The sequence below is a fragment of the Drosophila sulfurigaster genome, chromosome 2R (genome assembly GCF_023558435.1).
Source record: "Drosophila sulfurigaster albostrigata strain 15112-1811.04 chromosome 2R, ASM2355843v2, whole genome shotgun sequence".
Lineage (NCBI taxonomy): Eukaryota > Metazoa > Arthropoda > Insecta > Diptera > Drosophilidae > Drosophila > Drosophila sulfurigaster.
The window spans coordinates 5720160-5741079 of NC_084882.1; the positions used below are offsets into that span (position 1 = coordinate 5720160).

The 20920-nt window shown below is 36.2% G+C and overlaps 1 protein-coding gene, 4 long non-coding RNA genes and 1 pseudogene across 10 annotated transcripts; 2 read left to right on the forward strand and 4 right to left on the reverse strand.

Moving 5' to 3' along the window:
* Positions 1-1443: 1443 nt before the first annotated feature.
* Positions 1444-7350, reverse strand: LOC133839193 (putative SERF-like protein). 5 transcript variants are annotated; one of them, XM_062270587.1, is made up of 3 exons: positions 2405-2466; positions 1993-2099; positions 1444-1945 (listed from the first exon to the last, which is right to left on the reverse strand). In XM_062270587.1, the coding sequence occupies exons 1-3, from the start codon at positions 2409-2411 to the stop codon at positions 1874-1876; spliced, it is 186 nt and encodes a 61-aa protein (XP_062126571.1). In that variant the 5' UTR covers positions 2412-2466; the 3' UTR covers positions 1444-1873. The 5 variants fall into 5 exon arrangements, 1 of the variants encoding a protein (XP_062126571.1); XR_009894064.1 differs by lacking the exons at positions 1444-1945; positions 2405-2466 and adding an exon at positions 7232-7350 and having other exon boundaries at positions 2016-2099; XR_009894066.1 differs by lacking the exons at positions 1444-1945; positions 2405-2466 and adding an exon at positions 2317-2404 and having other exon boundaries at positions 2016-2099.
* A 1210-nt stretch (positions 7351-8560) lies between these two features.
* Positions 8561-9193, reverse strand: LOC133836335 (uncharacterized). 2 transcript variants are annotated; one of them, XR_009893706.1, is made up of 3 exons: positions 9047-9192; positions 8826-8988; positions 8561-8764 (listed from the first exon to the last, which is right to left on the reverse strand). It is a non-coding gene; the product is annotated as an uncharacterized LOC133836335 (long non-coding RNA). The 2 variants fall into 2 exon arrangements; XR_009893707.1 differs by having other exon boundaries at positions 8733-8749; positions 9047-9193.
* A 338-nt stretch (positions 9194-9531) lies between these two features.
* LOC133836334 (probable ATP-dependent RNA helicase spindle-E) lies at positions 9532-15653 on the forward strand (annotated as a pseudogene).
* Positions 15654-16237: 584 nt separating this feature from the next.
* LOC133836336 (uncharacterized) lies at positions 16238-16688 on the forward strand. Its single transcript, XR_009893708.1, has 2 exons — positions 16238-16331; positions 16395-16688. It is a non-coding gene; the product is annotated as an uncharacterized LOC133836336 (long non-coding RNA).
* A 777-nt stretch (positions 16689-17465) lies between these two features.
* Positions 17466-17933, reverse strand: LOC133836160 (uncharacterized). The gene is made up of 2 exons (XR_009893684.1): positions 17827-17933; positions 17466-17762 (listed from the first exon to the last, which is right to left on the reverse strand). It is a non-coding gene; the product is annotated as an uncharacterized LOC133836160 (long non-coding RNA).
* Positions 17934-20218: 2285 nt separating this feature from the next.
* On the reverse strand, positions 20219-20744 carry LOC133836161 (uncharacterized). Its single transcript, XR_009893685.1, has 3 exons — positions 20517-20744; positions 20295-20458; positions 20219-20233 (listed from the first exon to the last, which is right to left on the reverse strand). It is a non-coding gene; the product is annotated as an uncharacterized LOC133836161 (long non-coding RNA).
* Positions 20745-20920: the final 176 nt, after the last annotated feature.

Genomic DNA, 20920 nt, shown 5'->3' on the forward strand with positions numbered 1-20920 from the left:
CATATATATAATTTTGGAGTTAAATTTTGGTTAATGAAAAAAAAATAAATATATAAAAATTAAATATCAAAAATACTTAATATATCGATATTTTTGGGTGATAAATATTTTTATCAATTTGATATATTTTTGAAAAACGATATATCACTGATACGATATTTTTTAAATATCATGCAACCCTAAAAATTTGCTTCATACCTTGGCGCACTTAAATGTCAGCTGTTTGTTTAGTGGTGAGCTCTTTTTCGTTGTCACATCGATAAAATATCGCGTAATTACCCAAAAAGTGCGTTCGCTATTTCTACGTAGCTCGCTAACGTAGAAAACCGCTTTTTTTTCTTATGGGTTTTTACATGGGGCGAACGTAACATTCGACCTGAACGGAAAAAAAGCGAAGTTTTGGGTGCAGTGGAAATAGGCTATAAATGTATAATATCTCTACATACATACAAACAAATAAAAAATAAATTAAAATTAATACTTTGTTCGTGGTGGACTTGAATTGGATTGCCCATTTAAAAAGACGGAAATGCCTTCTGCCTTTTTCTGGGTAACGGGTATATGTTAACATCATCTGGCAGTATTGAGACTTTGATCCTAAACAGGAAATCTGAAAGTTTTTAACATATTTTTAAAAAGGTAATTGTAGACATACTTAGTCTAATTAAATTCATTTTTAATTTCATTTAAATTTTAGCAATCACTTTTTAGTGATTTCAATAACAATGTGGTTCTAATTTTTCCAACACATTCTACGGATCAACCTAAACTCGTGAAGTAACATGGATATAACTTTTATGTAACAAAAATCTTTGATAGAAATATAGTTAGTCTACTATTCATGTACAGTTTTTATTATTTTCATTATATTCTTTCATATACTGTTAATAAAAAAATATATATATATTCTACGCCTTATAGAAAATTGGTTGCTTAGGTAAGATATAGATGGTTGGTTTCAGCTGGTTTCACGACAAGTATAAATAGTTAAAACCAATTTTATAGAAATTAAAAAATGAAATCAATTAAAACTCAAGAAACTATCCAAAGGTAGTGGACCCCAATAAAAAAATATTAAAGAATTATAAAAAGTTTATATTTTCCTTATTTAAATTTATGAAACCCGATCAATATCAAAGGCCCCAAAAATATAACCATGGATTTTCGTCAGACTAATCATTATATCATCGAATCTAAAAGAAATTAAAGGAAAAATATATTTAAATAAGTCTAGACACAGAAATGATCTTTAAGACGTAAATTTTAAGGATTCTGGTCATCTATCTTAGTAAGTACATCTAGCTTTAGCGAAAATGCAAAGAAAATATCTATAATTTGTTTAGTCTAACTATTAATGAGTATTAAATACTTTTCTATTTTTTAATATGTACATACATTTTCAATAGTAAAAATAATACATAATATTTAGCAGTATACGGTTGATTTGGCTGTATATTATGTTTTATTTGAAAATTTTTATATATTACAGTAAATAATTTAGTCAGGTATATAGAGAAAAATTATGATGAGTCAGCTATGATACATAACATTAAAAATTAGCACTTTCTGTCAGCTTCTGCCTTTTATGATGTACGGTTGGGTGTTACTATTTGACAGCTTATTAGCTATTAGCTACTGATTTCATATTTCTTGCATTGAGTAATTGATTCACTCATATTAAATATCCAGGAGGAAATTAACGGACGGAAATTGCCATTGATATTTACTTCCAGATTGCGACTTTTATTCTGCTTAAGCACTTGCTATTGTTTCTCTATGCCGAATGGAGATTTGCTTGTGAGCTACGACCGACGACAACATGGCTGTATGACTGTATGCGACTCTCTAGCTGACTCTGTTAATGTTATCTTTTCTATTTGCTCTTGCCCGCAGCAGCAGCCTCCTCATCCTTTTTTTTCTGTTTTTCTCGCATGGAAAGGAATTCAAAAATCAGATCACACATTTTATGCAGTTCATGTGATATCCCATTTACCTGGCTTTACGTTGTTCCACTGTCATTCCATCAGTTCTTTTGCCTTTGGTCTGTTCGGCTTGCTTCTTTTGATTTTTGGCTCGTGCCAGGTCACGTTGATTTCCGCCTGAAAATAATAAATTAATAAAGATTGATATAAACATTCGATTTTAATATGCACGCATGTGTACATATCGAAGCAATGCATTTACTAACACCGAAACGAGGGTATAGAAGCGCACCACATACATATACACATAACTAGTAGTTGCAAGTATTTTGAATCGATTTATATTGAAAGATATATAATACTAATGAAATTATATAAATATTGGAATATTTACTTTGATTCCAAAAGCAAAACTACATTGACAGAATCCTCACTGTACAACAATAGAATGAGAACATCAATTCTGGATTTATCCCACTTACGCGTCATTTTGTTACGCTACTGTTGGGCAGCTTTGCCAATGTAATTTTGATCCAAGTCTTATATATAAATATTTTTACTAGTTTAAGTTTGTATTTCTTACATTTGTTAACATTGGAAAAATAATTCTGAATTGAGTACTGTCACGTTCAATGAATTTGTATGTTATGCTGTGTTTGCCATCCAACGAATTAACATTTTGCCAATGTTATTAACAGCGATAAGTTTCAATTTACAAAATAGTTCTCTCTTATAAAAATAGTACTTTCAGTATCAGAAGCGTTACACAGTGACATTTTTAAGTATATCATCAACTCATTCACTTCAGTTTAGTGTGCGCTTCAAATTACGGTAAACAGCATTATTGAGCTATAGATCAGCTGCGAATTGAATGAGCTGATATAAATTAGATCAACTGCCACCGCGTATGCTTGAATGCCGGCTGGCTTTGATACAACCATATTGGTTAGCAACTATAACCGTTGGGATAATGAGGCAGTCGAAATGTAACTACAGTTCAAAGCGCGGAACTATTGAATTGCAGATATACTCATTGGTCAACAACATCGCTGCTGTATTACTGCATATGCGTGATGGACTACTCAATGACAAACTTGTGGAACGACAGCTCGAAGATGAAGATTATATGTCGCGTAGGATCATGACTTTCGCATAAATAAGCAAGAGTTTGCGTGCCATGAAAGCCATACGGAAAAACATCACATCAACGAGGATTATTTATTCGGTTCAGAAAACTGCCAAAACTTGATCCACCGCCTCTGGATAAATAATCAAACTATAATGCTTAAAGGGCCATCAGTCCACTTGATCTATGTGTTCAATGCTACGCGTCGGCTATTTAAGACTGTGGTTATTGAGCGAGAATTTAATGGTGTTCTCTAGATTCCGAAAATATAATCAAATGGTGGTAGCGTCCGTCAGTGAAACCGATGGTGATAAGTTGACTGCTCGAGGCACTACTCAATGCCAAATATTTTCTGCATACTTTGCTCTTTTGTCCCATGCAAAAATATGTGTGTATTTATTGGCTTTAATCATGCAATCTCATTTTTCACGACATGTTAATATGTCGCAGTCGAATACGTATTGAAATTTATTTTGCAATATGATTTTTGAAACTTATTTTTAGATCAATCAAATGCGTTACACATGTTGATTTGACAGCTAACTTCCTGCCCACCGCTACAGATGAGCGTCGTGCTACTATTTTTAATCAACTGCAATCTTTGCTTACAGGGTCTTTTGCGGAAGTTTTTAAATTCATTCTGCTGAACAAAGATCCTGCAACATTTGCAGAAAATTGTCAAATTCTGATCATGAGCGGCATGTCTGATTTGGAACTTGCCTGCCGAACCGCTTGGCAAGCGAGGCCTATACATTGCTATTACGAACTCGAAATCGAGAATATGAGTAACTTGTTGGCAAGGGTTCACTTGTAAGTATTTATACGCCTTGACTATTTACACAAATAATAAACATGTTCAATTATTTTGCAGTCGAAGAGATATGTCAATGCTGCAATTTGTGTAATGTTAGAAAGCGTAAGATTGCGCTTGCATTTAAACTACATCGCGATCGGGAAAAGCAGATCGGATGGAAACCTCTATGTTTTATTCGTGACCTTTGTATAATTTAAATCATATAAAAATGTGCCTTCACAGTTTTAAAAAATAACTATATTATCATTATTTTTATTTTCATATGTAGCCTAACTTTGGAGAAGGTATTTGACTTTTACACAAATTCTTTAGTGATGAAAACAACTACAATAATAAACACATTTTGAGTATGCAAGAAAATCTGAATCTTAAACTTTCATTGGGACCCCAAGAGTATAGTACTAGTCAGCTGAGACTCCAGCTTCGCCAAATTAAATATACATATATGTTAGTTAATGTTATTGTGTTTTCTCAACTTCATCAAATTCTTAAAACTAACATTTAATGATATGTCTCCCGCTGCAAATAAGAGCAGCAATATTAACGTAGAACTCTCATTTCAGCGAATACAACTCAAGTTTATTGATGTTTGAAGTCTGGAAAACAAAAACAAACATGCATATTGGAAAATTGAAGTGTTCATAACTTACTTACTCAACTTACAGATCAAATTATAAAAACCGCTGTTCTGCACTTATGCATGGTTTTAAATTTACTTTTCTTAAGCTAGTCACCAGGCAGAAAAAGAACATTATATTATATATGGTAATTTCCCAGGAAATAGTTGCTTAAAACAATGCAGGGCAGCGTTTCTAGTTAGATTTGGTCTTTTTCTTGTTTGTTTAAGGTAAAATGTTATGTTTTATAATATTTTTATTATCGGATACATAATTCATTTCGCCGACTTACACATTTTCAAGACAAAAATATGACTAGCGTTTTTTGTCACGTGCTTTTATTAATAATTCGAAAACGACAACTATTGGAGGCTAGTCTTATTTTCAAAATTTTTGAAATGTACATACGTAAAAAACATTTTGCAGAATTTATATTTTTAACACAATTTTTTTTCGTTTAAAGATGTTTGAATTTCACACATTCCTGTATATGCCTATATGTGAGTTTATTACTATCAAATTACTTAAACAACCAAAGGCAAAAATGAGGGGTCAGCATATCTCATCGACATCTACTACATGCCGACTTTGACGCAGTTACAAATATCAATCCATTGAAATACCAAACACAAAACTGCTAGAAAGGCGTTTCGTCGTCTTCCTCAACATGACCACTAATGGAAACTTTGCTGACAAAATTAAAATATATATGTATATATTTATTTTTAATATTAAAATTTAGTGAAACTTTAATTTATAGATAGATAGCGTCTTGTCTTTGAGTTATGTTGTATTGGAGGTTGACCGGTAAACTACATGTATTCAGAGCTAAGTTTTCAAGTTAATTTTACTTTATTGTTATTGTATTCGGTTAACGTTTATTATTTTTTATTTACACCTATGTTAAATAAGTTATCTACAACCATTGTCGTTGTCGGCGTTGAAGTAGTTGAATATACTCTCATTTCCAACTCACATAACGCGTAGTAGGGCATTCGATTTAGGGGCTTACTAAAAAGTCCTTAAATTTGAATTTTGTCGAACAAAGTTTTGGGTCTTTGTTTAATGCATTCGATGATCAATTGATTTTGCTCATTAAGTTTAACACTGAAGTAGAAGGAGCAATGGATAGATTATGAAGGTAAAAGCTCACCTGGAATTGCATTGCGTACTCACCGGAATACATAATCACTATTTATCATCGATTTTGGCGTACATCATGATGGGGGCCTCATCCAGATGGCTGCTGTTGCCGGCACGGAAATTAAAGTTCTAGACAAATGCTGGTTACTAGCCAGGCCGCTGCCGTTCATTTTAGGAACGGACGAGCAATCCCGAAGTCAGGCAATCCGGTTTTGTGATAAACTTGCCCAGATTAACGATTGAATGAATTAACCATAAATCCCCGACATTGAACGCCCAGAATAGAATGCTAATTCATATCAAATTTTGACTGCAACTTGTACAAGAACGGTACGTGATAGATGCGCCAATGAACTCCATTAACATCCGCATTCAACCAACAGTGATTATACAGAGTATGCATTGTTACATCTACATATATAATGTGCAAGTTGTCACCTTTATGAGCAGAAAGAGTGAAAACCAAATGATGTAAACGCGTTTACCGCAACTCGAAACAAGTGTACACGCAAAAGGACGATTTTTATTGAACATAAGTTAATTTGCATCTGATAATGTATTTTTCATTACATTATTTTAAATCCATGTCTCAAAGTTTCTGCGTATACAGCACTTGGACAAAAGCCAATGTCGAGGTCAAGCCAATTCTTACCGAAATAGTAAAGGCATGTTCCTATGGCTGATGCAAAACAAAAAAGAAGAAATGTAATAGATTATAGTTTGTTCTATATGTCATTACTTACGCCTACGCTTGCTGCAAATTTGACTTTGGGACCGGTCTCCGGGCTTTTACTGTCCTCAGGAAGCATACCAAAGACCACATGATCAATAAAAGTGTGAGGAGGTTTCGTGAATCTGTCAATTTTCTTGTGAGATGCGTGTTTAGATGTTGCTATTTGGCAGCTTATTAGCTACTTATTTACTATGTGATTACAAATTTAATCAAAGTCAGTAAATATTCTATAGGATAGATACCCAGATTGCGGCTTTTGCTCCTAGTTTTGCGCTTGATCTTATAAGTTTTTTCTCCAAGCAAGACAGTACGTTCCACTCTGCCGTCTTTACATGTAAGCGTTATTTTTATTTGCTCCGCCCAGCGTAGCACCAGACTATTTATCTTTTTTCTTCTGTTTTTCTGGCATAATTCAACGTCCCCAAATTATCGGATGACATTATAAATTTTTTGCAGTTCATGTGATATCGCTTTTCTTGGATTTAAATTGTTCCACTGCCATTCCATCAGTTATTTTGCCTTTCGTCTGTTCAGACTTTTGATTTTTATCGTGCCAGGTCACGTTGATTTCCGCCTGAAAGTAATAAATTAATAAAGGTTGAAATAAACTTTCGATTTTGATATGCACGCATGTGTACATATCGAAGCAATGCATTTACTAACACCGAAACGAGGGTATAGAAGCGCACCACATACATATACACATAACTAGTTGCTAGTATTTTGAATCGATTTATATTGAAAGATATAAAATACTAATGAAATTATATAAATATTGGAATATTTACTTTGATTCCAAAAGCAAAACTACATTGACAGAATACTCACTGTACAACAATAGAATGAGAACATCAATTCTGGATTTATCCCACTTACGTGTCATTTTGTTACGCTACTGTTGGGCAGCTCCCTTGCCAATGTAATTTTGATCCAAGTCTTATATATAAATAGACTTTTACAAGAAAATGTATATACAGTTTGAATTTCTTATTTATCGCGAGGCGATGTATCGGAGAGCAGGAAATTGCAACTCCAGGGGTGGGAGGGAGTTTTAAACTGCTCCTCCTGTTAAATAGGAGATGAAAAGGAAACGTCAACTTTTTCACTAGAGGAGCATGTGGATTTTTTGTTGAGTCGAGGAGTTGATTTTGGATCGAGGTTGGAGACGGTCGGCCGGAAGATCGTGCTGGACGATCTTGACTGTCTTTTCTCGTCTGAGTTGTGACACGGAGTTGAATTGAGAACGAGGTTGGAGACGGTCCACCTAAAGAAGAGTGCCAGTCGATTTTCTTGGCAGGTTGCATTGTGCGTTACTTTTCTTTGTTTGCGAAGCCAACATTAACGTAGAAAAAAAGACACTAACGGCGCGCGACATCCAACGAACGATATCACCGCTGGAGCAAAGCCAGAGTGCGGATAACTGCCACCGCAAGACGACACCAGGCATTCCTGACGTCGAGCCACGAGGGACAGCCGCCGTTCATCACCAGTGGGAGCATACCAACGATGTGGAGCAGCGGATGCCAGTTGACGCGTCCTACGCCGAACAAAGAGGAGAAGCCAGTCTGAGTGAGTCGAGCTACAGTGTCACCAGGCCCTGCCGGTTCGCCGACAAGTTTTCCGTGCACTCTCGCTCAACAAACTCTTAATAAAAAGATTATTAAAACACTGTAGAAATAAATATTATATATATTTACATATATGAAATACAACATCGCACTACATTGAATTTAAAAGAATCGTATTTGAGTGTAAAAGAATTAATGTAGAAAAGAGAATATAATTTGAAGACTCACCTAAAAACTAAACAACAAGAATTTAACTTTGAAGACTAGAGCAATATTTAAATTAGATTAAATTGAATTAAAGACTATAAAAACATATTATTTTAATTAGTGAAAAATATAAGAAACATATTAAAAGACAAAACGTATAAAATCATATTAAAGTAAATTAAAATTCCAAAGTAAATTAAATAAAACCATAAATTAAAGTAGAGTACAAATTAAAGTAAAATAAATCAATATTTTGTTGTAAAATGGCAGAGTAGATCAGATCAACATTTGCCTCTACTGAGATACAAATGTATGGTTGTATTTATAAAAAAGTATATACATATATGAACTATATTATCACCTATCGCCCCTTCACCAAACCTCAAGAGCTCTTAGGCAGGTCAAGGTAGACATTTAAGCGAATCAAGCATACATACATACACCCAAATATGCGTATACATACATACATACATAAATATACCTATCTGTGATCTCTTTACGTAACATATATAAATTGTCCCTACTCCGTTATTATTTCTTTGTTGTTCCGCTTTGTTTGTTTTGTTATTTGCTTTTCCTTCGAATCCTGTTCCGTGTAGCTGTAATGAAATTCGAATATCTATTAATATTATACCTGTAAATAAATTAAATGTTAGTAATTAAGAAAAATTCAGGAATAATATAAAAGTACTTACGTTGAACATGGTTGTGTGAGTCTTCTCAGCATGGAGGGGAGGGAAATTCGACAGCGCTACACCGGATGAGGAGCAGCCACTGATATAGTGGCCAACGCAAAGGGAGATGGCGCCGATGTGGCCATCTCAGGCAGGGTGGGTACGCCGGGGTCCAGCTGTGGCCCTATTCAAATAATAAATGGATCAGTGAGTCGTACATTATTGTCGTTTTCTTTACTTACCGTCGTCAATAGTTTGTTTTGGATTTCCTTTTGTTTAGCGCAATTTCCAATTGCGCGGCAGCTGTTTTGTTTTGTTAGTGATGTGTTTTTTTCTGTTGTAAAAAACAGCTGTTAATATCGGTGGACTTATCGATTGTGCGGACTGCGGGCCAGGGATGGAACTCCACCTGAGTACCGATGAGCCAGCCGGCGCGGCCCCAGGAAGACAACCAGTCCGTAACAAATTTAAATTAATTTTAAAGATATAATTTAATTTTAATAGAATTAAAAATATTTAGATATTTGAGTGAAAAAAATCGATAGTTTATAGTCAGCTAGTCCGTTTACTGCGAATATTTTAGTCTGTGTTGGTAAACGCTGTCTAACTAATGAATATATCGATATTTTGAGGTGTTTTTCATTTACCGTTTAACCGCTCTGTTGCATACTAGTTCCCGGGTGGATTGGTTAATGTCGTTTTATTTGAAGTGAACGCTGCAACTTAATGTCAGCATGGACTCCGATATAATGGACTTTTCGATTTTTCAAAGGAATTCAAGCGAGGGAACGCTTTACAAGGGTGTATAACTGGCGATCCCAAAATTCTAGCCGTGGAGACTAAAGACTCCAATCCGATCAAACGCAAAATGGTTGGCACGGATTATGTGAATGAAATCGCCGAGAAAGAAAAAGAACTCATGAAGAAAGTAAGAAAAAAAGTTTATACACGATGTGTGTATGTATGTATGTTAAAATTTAATGAGTGTGGGTACGGCGAAGTAAATGAATGGAAATTTGACACATTTTTCAAGAATATATGTACATGTATATATATGTATGTTGACTTTACAGTTGGATGGTAACAAGAACAACTTCTCAATGCGCAATAAAACACTTAATGATTTGGATAGTGACGACGATGACGGCGAAATGGAAGAGCAGCCTCGCGTGCGCTCTGATGAAGCCTACTATGAGAAATATCACTTCGATTTAAATCGGGACAAGAATTTGCCCATATATGCACATTGTGGAGAAATTATGGCCGCCATTAATGATAATCCGGTGGTTATATTAAAAGGAGAGACGGGCTGTGGTAAAACTACACAGGTATGCTTTTTAATTTACATATTGATTAAATATTCTATGCAGATCTCTGATTTTAACGAAAATATTCTAAATTCCAATAAAGATCTTTGTGGGCGCAAATGAAGTGCGAATGTCGTATCATCTGCGTGTCGTAAGATTCCTCAAGTCGGCAGAGTTGCTTATAAATCGCTAGGCAGTTAAGCTCTTCGTTGAGATTGACTCTCTTTGGCTTCAATTGATGTTATTGGAGTTCATTGCTTTTGCTGTCTTCAGGGTTTGCCAAAATTTCACAAGCACCAAGAAATGCATTCTCTTGTACGAATTGCCAAAAGTAAAAGCTTCTTTGGGAGTTGTGCTAGTCAAAGGGTGCGTGATATAGTTTCTTGACAAAACAGACAAGCGGGTCCCAAGTTTGAAATGTATGGCATAAATTATATGCATGCAATTCGATGAGTTTCCTTCACCATTAGCTCGCCATCAGCAGGCAACTCTCTTCCGTAAGATGCAGCACCGCCAATGTTGTCTCAATCACCTCGATGTGGTTGGTCTGCGCTGAGTACATGTGTTTTGATTGTATTTATTTACAGCATGACGAGAACAGCTTCAACTTGTCATTGGTATCGTCAGTCCGTCCAAGACGTTGCAACTTGCAACAACTGACATTAATTTCATGAATTTTTATTTTAAATTTCTAAGATTTTTTAACCATTACATACTATAGAGTATCTTCGTTTATACAGAAAATGTGTGTAACCGTATTAAGTATATACTTGATCACAGTCATTTATGTATATATATTGCAGTGTTTTGCTTTTATTAATAATAGGTGTCGGGAGTTTAATTTGTTTTTTTTTTCAACAGGTGCCGCAGTACATATTGGATGAAGCTTTCAAGAGGCGCGAGTTCTGTAAAATTGTTGTAACACAGCCACGACGTATCGCTGCCATATCGATTGCCAATCGTGTTTGCCAGGAACGGCAATGGCAACCAGGAACTGTGTGTGGATATCAAGTTGGCCTACACCGTCCCGCTAATATGGAGGACACTCGCTTATTGTATTGTACCACAGGTGTATTGTTGAATAATCTCATTAATCAAAAGACACTCACACACTACACTCACATTATCTTGGATGAGGTACATGAGCGGGATGAGGACATGGACTTTTTGTTGATTGTTGTACGCCGACTGCTGGCACTGAATTCTCGTCATGTCAAAGTCATCCTGATGTCTGCCACTATTGATGCTAACGAGTTTTGCAAGTATTTTGCTAGCACTTCATGGATACCACCCGTGGTTACTGCTAGTCATGGCCGCAAATATCCGCTAGTTAAATACTATAGAGATCAGTTCAAGAATATTCATTGCAAGGATGAGCCCCAACAGCGGGAACCAGGTATATCACCAGATCGCTATGGCGATGCCATTAAAATACTTTTGGTGATTGACAACATGGAACGCAAGGCGGTTGGGACATCCCGACAAACCTATGAGGAGTCGAAGCGCACGGGAGCAGTGCTCATTTTTTTGCCAGGCATCCATGAGATTGATACTATGGCTGAGCATATTAAACAAGTAATGGGAGAAAAGTAAAAAAATTAACTTAATATTTTATTATCCGATAACTGATTGATTTCACATTCACAGTCCCAGTACTGAAATTACAATTGTGCGATGCCATTCGTTGTTGTCGCCCGAGGCTCAAGCAGAAGTCTTTCAACCACCTCCCGTTGGCCATCGCAAGGTGATACTGACTACAAATATTTCGGAAAGCTCTATAACCGTGCCAGATGTATCCTATGTCATTGACTTTTGCCTAACCAAAGTGCTACATACCAATTCTGCATCGAATTTTAAAAGCCTTCGCTTGGAGTGGGCCTCCAAAGTGAATTGTCGCCAACGAGCTGGACGTGTTGGACGTCTACGAAGTGGTCGTGTTTATCGTATGGTCACAAAGGACTTTTATTTAAATGAAATGAAAGAGTTTGGAGTCCCCGAGATGCTTCGATCGCCACTTGAGAATTCGATACTAAAAGCCAAGGAACTTGACATGGGTAGCCCAACTGAAATTCTGGCCCTAGCGATGTCGCCACCAAATCTATTCGACATACACAACACGGTCCTCTTGCTGAAGGAGGTTGGAGCCCTTTTTACTACGGTTGATGGAGTTTACGAGGATCTCGACGGCGATATCACCCATTGGGGTCGCATTATGACACGTCTCCCCCTAGACGTGCGTTTGAGCCGCCTTATTATACTTGGTTACGTATTTAATTGCCTCGACGAGGCTATTATCATGGGTAAGTCACGAAAGGTCACGACATTTTATTGAAGATTTGAGAAAGAAGGTCTTGTCCGAATTTGTCCCATAGCTGCTGGAATGTCTGTTCGTGGATTGTTTCTCACTGAAAGACGAGGACAAAATGAAGCTTTTTGGATGCGCTACGCTTTCTCCGATGGTTCTGGGTCGGACATGATTGCTGTATATCGCATGTACAAAGTTAGTAAAGTCTCCTAATATACTCGCAAAGTATTTGACTGTAAAATTGATGAATTTTGAAATCTTTTAGATGTATCTGAACATATGTCAGGACAGAATGCAAAAGGATTCGGAACACCAATGGGCTCGGCGGTTTTGTGTTTGTTTGCGTTCTCTTCGAGAGATGCATTTGATGGTACAAGACCTGCAGCAACGCTGTACTTCTATGTATCTACAAAACATGCCATCTAGTGCTTGCAAGTCTTGGAATGATCATGAAAAAGCCATAGTTTTGAAAGTAATCATTGCCGGCGCATTTTATCCCAATTATTTCATGCGCGCCGATAAAGCAAACGAGGACTACGATAGCAACATATACCGAGCTACTAATGGCAACGATCCTTGTCGCACTGTCTACTTTACTAAATTTGAGCCACGGTATATGGGTGAATTATATACTCGACGGATTAAGGAATTATTTTTAGAGGCAAAAATTCCGGCCAAGAAAATGGATGTTACATTTTCGCATGGTTCTGAAAAGATATTTGTAACATTCAAAGAGGATGACGATGAATATAATTACATGAATCCCATTCATGTGCCGGGACGCGTCGCGACCGAGGTTTACAAGGCTGTTAGAATGCGTCTAAATAATGCATATCGCCCTCTTCACGTAATAGAGTAAGATAACAGTACAATTCGCTTTAATTGATATATTTTCTAAAACGAATGTCCATTTTTTTATGAAAGCTATACTTCTAAGGTTTCGATTCTTTAATCATTAAATTTTGTATGCTTTTTTCAGAAAAACCAGTGCTCTTAAGTATGTTGAACAACACGGGATTGGGAGTTGTCAGTGACAGCACCTGGGTGCCACCATGCAAGAAATGGAATGTTGAGCTACTTCCTCTACCATCTGTCTTTGACAAGATTGTGGCAGGCAAAATATCGCATGTAAGTGCAAAATCCCGATATATATGTAAATGAACGACACAGTTTTTAACTAATAAATACGAATCATTTTTGTTTTTGTAGATTGTAAATTGTAGCAAGTTTTACTTTCAACCAAATGAACTGTTGGATCGCATCGACAGCATGACTGAACTAATTAATTCACCACAGCACCTTAGCTGTCATGTGAAGAATCCAAGCATTATTACAACGGGCCTGGAGCTTCTGGCAATGCATAAGCAACACTATCAGCGCGCAACTGTCATCAGGGTCGAAACTCAAGCAAATGGGTATCCAAAGTTTAGTGTGCGCTTCATTGATTACGGTAATACAGCATTATTGGCTATAGATCAGCTGCGAATGATGCCATATGAGCTGAAATATAAATTAGATCAACTGCCACCGCGTATGCTTGAATGCCGGCTGGCTTTGATACAGCCATCGTCATTGGTTAGCAACTATAACCGTTGGGATAATGAGGCAGTCGAAATGTTGACTACAGTATCAAAGCGCGGAACTATTGAATTGGAGATATACTCATTGGTCAACAACGTCGCTGCTGTATTACTGCATATGCGTGATGGACTACTCAATGACAAACTTGTGGAACGACAATTGGCTCGTCGAGCAGATGAAGATTATATGTCGCGTAAGGATCATGACTTTCGCATAAGCAAGCAAGAGGTTGCGTGCCATGAAAGCCATACGGAAAAACATCACATCAACGAGGATTATTTACGTTCGGTTCAGAACCCAACTGACCAAAACTTGAAGCCACCGCCTCTGGATAAATGCAATCAAACTATAATGCTTAAAGGGCCATTCAGTCCACTTGAAACATCTATGTGTTCAATGCTACGCGTCGGCTTATTTAAGACTGTGGTTATTGAGCGAGAATCAGTTAATGGTGTTCTTCTAGATTCCGACCCACAAGATCGCCATAATCAAATGGTGGTGGCAGCGTCCGTCAGTGAAACCGATGGTGATAAGTTGACTGCTCGAGGCACTACTCTTATGCCAAATATTCACGGCTTTTCTGCATTGATGACTTTGCTCTTTTGTCCCACCATGCAAATCAAATGCAATAAGGAACGAACGAAATATGTGTGTATTTTAGCTGGACTTGGCTTTAATCCAAAAACTATGCAATCTCATTTTGAAGAGCACGACATGGTCGTTAATTTGGATGTCGCAGTTCTTGAGGACGATATTCGTATTGTAAATATTATTTTGCAATAGAATTGATTTAATTTTAAAATTTTGAAACTTATATTTTAGATCAATCAAATGCGTTACAATATCGACATGTTGTTCTTCCACAGCGACCCTAATCAACTGCCCACCGCTACAGATGAGGGTCGTGCTACTATTTTTAATCAACTGCAATCTTTGCTTACAGGGTCTTTATAAATAACTATCAATTGTTGCGATTCTTTTTAATTTCTTTATTTTGTAGGGTTCTGAACAAAGATCGGAGTTTTATTGAACGTAACCTGTCAAATTCTGATCATGTTTGGGAGGACATGTCTGATTTGGAACCTGCCGCCGAACCGCTTGGCAAGCGAGCCATATTGCCTATACATTGCTATTACGAACTCGAAATCGAGAATATGAGTAACTTGTTGGCCTTACAAGCGAATTGCAAACAACTTTACGAGTGGCGCAACTTGTAAGTATTTATACGCCTTGACTATTTACCTTACAAATAATAAACATGTTCAATTATTTTGCAGTCGAAGAGATATGTCAATGCTGCAATGCAAATTGTGTAACGTAATGTTAGAAAGCGTCACCCAATTGCGCTTGCACTTGCTTACACAACTACATCGCGATCGGGAAAAGCAGATCGGATGGAAACCTCTGTAAAATGCAGTTTATTATTCGTCCATTATAGACCTTTGTATAATTTAAATCACGATCTGACCTAAAAATGTGCCTTCAAGAATTAAAGCAGTTTTATTGAAAAATGTTTGCTTTAACTATATTATCATTATTTTTATTTTCATATGTAGCCTAACTTTGAGAAGGTCATTTGACTTTTACACAAATTCTTTAGTGATGTAAAACAACTACAATTAATAAACACATTTTGAGTATGCAAGAAAATCTGAATCTTAAACTTTCATTGGGACCCCAAGAGTTCTATAGTACTAGTCAGCTGAGACTCCAGCTTCGCCAGCGTTAATTAAATATACATATATGTTAGTTAATGTTATTGTGTTTTCTCAACTTCATCAAATTCTTAAAACTAACATTTAATGATATGTCTCCCGCTGCAAATAAGAGCAGCAATATTAACGTAGAACTCTCATTTCAGCGAATACAACTCAAGTTTATTGATGTTTGAAGTCTGGAAAACAAAAACAAACATGCATATTGGAAAATTGAAGTGTTCATAACTTAAATAAACTTACTCAACTTACAGATCAAATTATAAAAAACCGCTTCTTATTCTGCACTTATGCATTTTTTTTAAATTTACTTCCTTCTTAAGCTAGTCACCAGGCAGAAAAAAGAACATTATATTATATATGGTAATTTCCAGGAAATAGTTGCTTAAAACAATGCAGGGCAGCGTTTCTAGTTAGATTTGGTCTTTTTCTTGTTTGTTTAAGGTAAAATGTTATGTTTTATAATATTTTTATTATCGGATACATAATTCATTTCGCCGACTTACACATTTTTCAAGACAAAGTCAAATATGACTAGCGTTTTTTGTCACGTGCTTTTATTAATAATTCGAAAACGACAACTATTGGAGGCTAGTCTTATTTTCAAAATTTTTGAAATGTACATACGTAAAAAACATTTTGCAGAATTTATATTTTTAACACAATTTTTTTTCGTTTAAAGATGTTTGAATTTCACACATGCGATCCTGTATATGCCTATATGTGAGTTTATTACTATCAAATTACTTAAACAACCAAAGGCAAAAATGAGGGGTCAGCATATCTCATCGACATCTACTACATGCCGATTTTGACGCAGTTACAAATATCAATCCATTGAAATACCAAACACAAAACTGCTAGAAAGGCGTTTCGTCGTCTTCCTCAACATGACCACTAATGGAAACTTTGCTGACAAAATTAAAATATATATGTATATATTTATTTTTAATATTAAAATTTAGTGAAACTTTAATTTATAGATAGATAGCGTCTTGTCTTTGAGTTATGTTGTATTGGAGGTTGACCGGTAAACTACATGTATTCAGAGCTAAGTTTTCAAGTTAATTTTACTTTATTGTTATTGTATTCGGTTAACGTTTATTATTTTTTTATTTACACCTATGTTAAATAAGTTATCTACAACCATTGTCGTTGTCGGCGTTGAAGTAGTTGAATATACTCTCATTTCCAACTCACATAACGCGTAGTAGGGCATTCGATTTAGGGGCTTACTAAAAAAGTCCTTAAATTTGAATTTTGTCGAACAAAGTTTTGGGTCTTTGTTTAATGCATTCGATGATCAATTGATTTTGCTCATTAAGTTTAACACTGAAGTAGAAGGAGCAATGGATAGATTATGAAGGTAAAAGCTCACCTGGAATTGCATTGCGTACTCACCGGAATACATAATCACTATTTATCATCGATTTTGGCGTACATCATGATGGGGGCCTCATCCAGATGGCTGCTGTTGCCGGCACGGAAATTAAAGTTCTAGACAAATGCTGGTTACTAGCCAGGCCGCTGCCGTTCATTTTAGGAACGGACGAGCAATCCCGAAGTCAGGCAATCCGGTTTTGTGATAAACTTGCCCAGATTAACGATTGAATGAATTAACCATAAATCCCTGACATTGAACGCCCAGAATAGAATGCTAATTCATATCAAATTTTGACTGCAACTTGTACAAGAACGGTACGTGATAGATGCGCCAATGAACTCCATTAACATCCGCATTCAACCAACAGTGATTATACAGAGTATGCATTGTTACATCTACATATATAATGTGCAAGTTGTCACCTTTATGAGCAGAAAGAGTGAAAACCAAATGATGTAAACGCGTTTACCGCAACTCGAAACAAGTGTACACGCAAAAAGGACGATTTTTATTGAACATAAGTTAATTTGCAATCTGATAATGTATTTTTCATTACATTATTTTAAATCCATGTCTCAAAGTTTCTGCGTATACAGCACTTGGACAAAAGCCAATGTCCGAGGTCAAGCCAATTCTTACCGAAATAGTAAAGGCATGTTCCTATGGCTGATGCAAAACAAAAAAGAAGAAATGTAATAGATTATAGTTTGTTCTATATGTCATTACTTACGCCTACGCTTGCTGCAAATTTGACTTTGGGACCGGTCTCCGGGCTTTTACTGTCCTCAGGAAGCATACCAAAGACCACATGATCAATAAAAGTGTGAGGAGGTTTCGTGAATCTGTCAATTTTCTTGTGAGATGCGTGTTTAGATGTTGCTATTTGGCAGCTTATTAGCTACTTATTTACTATGTGATTACAAATTTAATCAAAGTCAGTAAATATTCTATAGGATAGATACCCAGATTGCGGCTTTTGCTCCTAGTTTTGCGCTTGATCTTATAAGTTTTTTCTCCAAGCAAGACAGTACGTTCCACTCTGCCGTCTTTACATGTAAGCGTTATTTTTATTTGCTCCGCCCAGCGTAGCACCAGACTATTTATCTTTTTCTTCTGTTTTTCTGGCATAATTCAACGTCCCCAAATTATCGGATGACATTATAAATTTTTGCAGTTCATGTGATATCGCTTTTTCTTTGATTTAAATTGTTCCACTGCCATTCCATCAGTTATTTTGCCTTTCGTCTGTTCAGACTTTTGATTTTTGGCTCGTGCCAGGTCACGTTGATTTCCGCCTGAAAGTAATAAATTAATAAAGGTTGAAATAAACTTTCGATTTTGATATGCACGCATGTGTACATATCGAAGCAATGCATTTACTAACACCGAAACGAGGGTATAGAAGCGCACCACATACATATACACATAACTAGTTGCTAGTATTTTGAATCGATTTATATTGAAAGATATAAAATACTAATGAAATTATATAAATATTGGAATATTTACTTTGATTCCAAAAGCAAAACTACATTGACAGAATACTCACTGTACAACAATAGAATGAGAACATCAATTCTGGATTTATCCCACTTACGTGTCATTTTGTTACGCTACTGTTGGGCAGCTCCCCTTGCCAATGTAATTTTGATCCAAGTCTTATATATAAATAGACTTTTTACAAGAAAATGTACATACAGTTTGAATTTCTTATTTATCGCGAGGCGATGTATCGGAGGCAGGAAATTGCAACTCCAGGGGTGGGAGGGAGTTTTAAACTGCTCCTCCTGTTAAATAGGAGATGAAAAGGAAACGTCAACTTTTTTCACTAGAGGAGCATGTGGATTTTTTGTTGAGTCGAGGAGTTGATTTTGGATCGAGGTTGGAGACGGTCGGCCGGAAGATCGTGCTGGACGATCTTGACTGTCTTTTCTCGTCTGAGTTGTGACACGGAGTTGAATTGAGAACGAGGTTGGAGACGGTCCACCTAAAGAAGAGTGCCAGTCGATTTTCTTGGCAGGTTGCATTGTGCGTTACTTTTCTTTGTTTGCGAAGCCAACATTAACGTAGAAAAAAAAAGACACTAACGGCGCGCGACATCCAACGAACGATATCACCGCTGGAGCAAAGCCAGAGTGCGGATAACTGCCACCGCAAGACGACACCAGGCATTCCTGACGTCGAGCCACGAGGGACAGCCGCCGTTCATCACCAGTGGGAGCATACCAACGATGTGGAGCAGCGGATGCCAGTTGACGCGTCCTACGCCGAACAAAGAGGAGAAGCCAGTCTGAGTGAGTCGAGCTACAGTGTCACCAGGCCCTGCCGGTTCGCCGACAAGTTTTCCGTGCACTCTCGCTCAACAAACTCTTAATAAAAGATTATTAAAACACTGTAGAAATAAATATTATATATATTTACATATATGAAATACAACATCGCACTACATTGAATTTAAAAGAATCGTATTTGAGTGTAAAAGAATTAATGTAGAAAAGAGAATATAATTTGAAGACTCACCTAAAAACTAAACAACAAGAATTTAACTTTGAAGACTAGAGCAATATTTAAATTAGATTAAATTGAATTAAAGACTATAAAAACATATTATTTTAATTAGTGAAAAATATAAGAAACATATTAAAAGACAAAACGTATAAAATCATATTAAAGTAAATTAAAATTCCAAAGTAAATTAAATAAAACCATAAATTAAAGTAGAGTACAAATTAAAGTAAAATAAATCAATATTTTGTTGTAAAATGGCAGAGTAGATCCAGATCAACATTTGCCTCTACTGAGATACAAATGTATGGTTGTATTTATAAAAAAAAAGTATATACATATATGAACTATATTATCACCTATCGCCCCTTCACCAAACCTCAAGAGCTCTTAGGCAGGTCAAGGTAGACATTTAAGCGAATCAAGCATACATACATACACCCAAATATGCGTATACATACATACATACATAAATATACCTATCTGTGATCTCTTTACGTAACATATATAAATTGTCCCTACTCCGTTATTATTTCTTTGTTGTTCCGCTTTGTTTGTTTTGTTATTTGCTTTTCCTTCGAATCCTGTTCCGTGTAGCTGTAATGAAATTCGAATATCTATTAATATTATACCTGTAAATAAATTAAATGTTAGTAATTAAGAAAAATTCAGGAATAATATAAAAGTACTTACGTTGAACATGGTTGTGTGAGTCTTCTCAGCATGGAGGGGGAGGGAAATTCGACAGCGCTACACCGGATGAGGAGCAGCCACTGATATAGTGGCCAACGCAAAGGGAGATGGCGCCGATGTGGCCATCTCAGGCAGGGTGGGTACGCCGGGGTCCAGCTGTGGCCCTATTCAAATAATAAATGGATCAGTGAGTCGTACATTATTGTCGTTTTCTTTACTTACCGTCGTCAATAGTTTGTTTTGGATTTCCTTTTGTTTAGCGCAATTTCCAATTGCGCGGCAGCTGTTTTGTTTTGTTAGTGATGTGTTTTTCTGTTGTAAAAACAGCTGTTAATATCGGTGGACTTATCGATTGTGCGGACTGCGGGCCAGGGATGGAACTCCACCTGAGTACCGATGAGCCAGCCGGCGCGGCCCCAGGGAAGACAACCAGTCCGTAACAAATTTAAATTAATTTTAAAGATATAATTTAATTTTAATAGAATTAAAAATATTTAGATATTTGAGTGAAAAAAATCGATAGTTTATAGTCAGCTAGTCCGTTTACTGCGAATATTTTAGTCTGTGTTGGTAAACGCTGTCTAACTAATGAATATATCGATATTTTGAGGTGTTTTTTTCATTTA

What these genes read in the sequence shown, in the direction of transcription:
- LOC133839193 (XM_062270587.1), bottom strand. An exon ending in TGGAACAACGTAAAGCCAGG is followed by an intron (nt 1,946 to 1,992) that starts TAAATGGGATAT and finishes GATCTGATTTTT; the next exon opens with GAATTCCTTTCCATGCGAGA.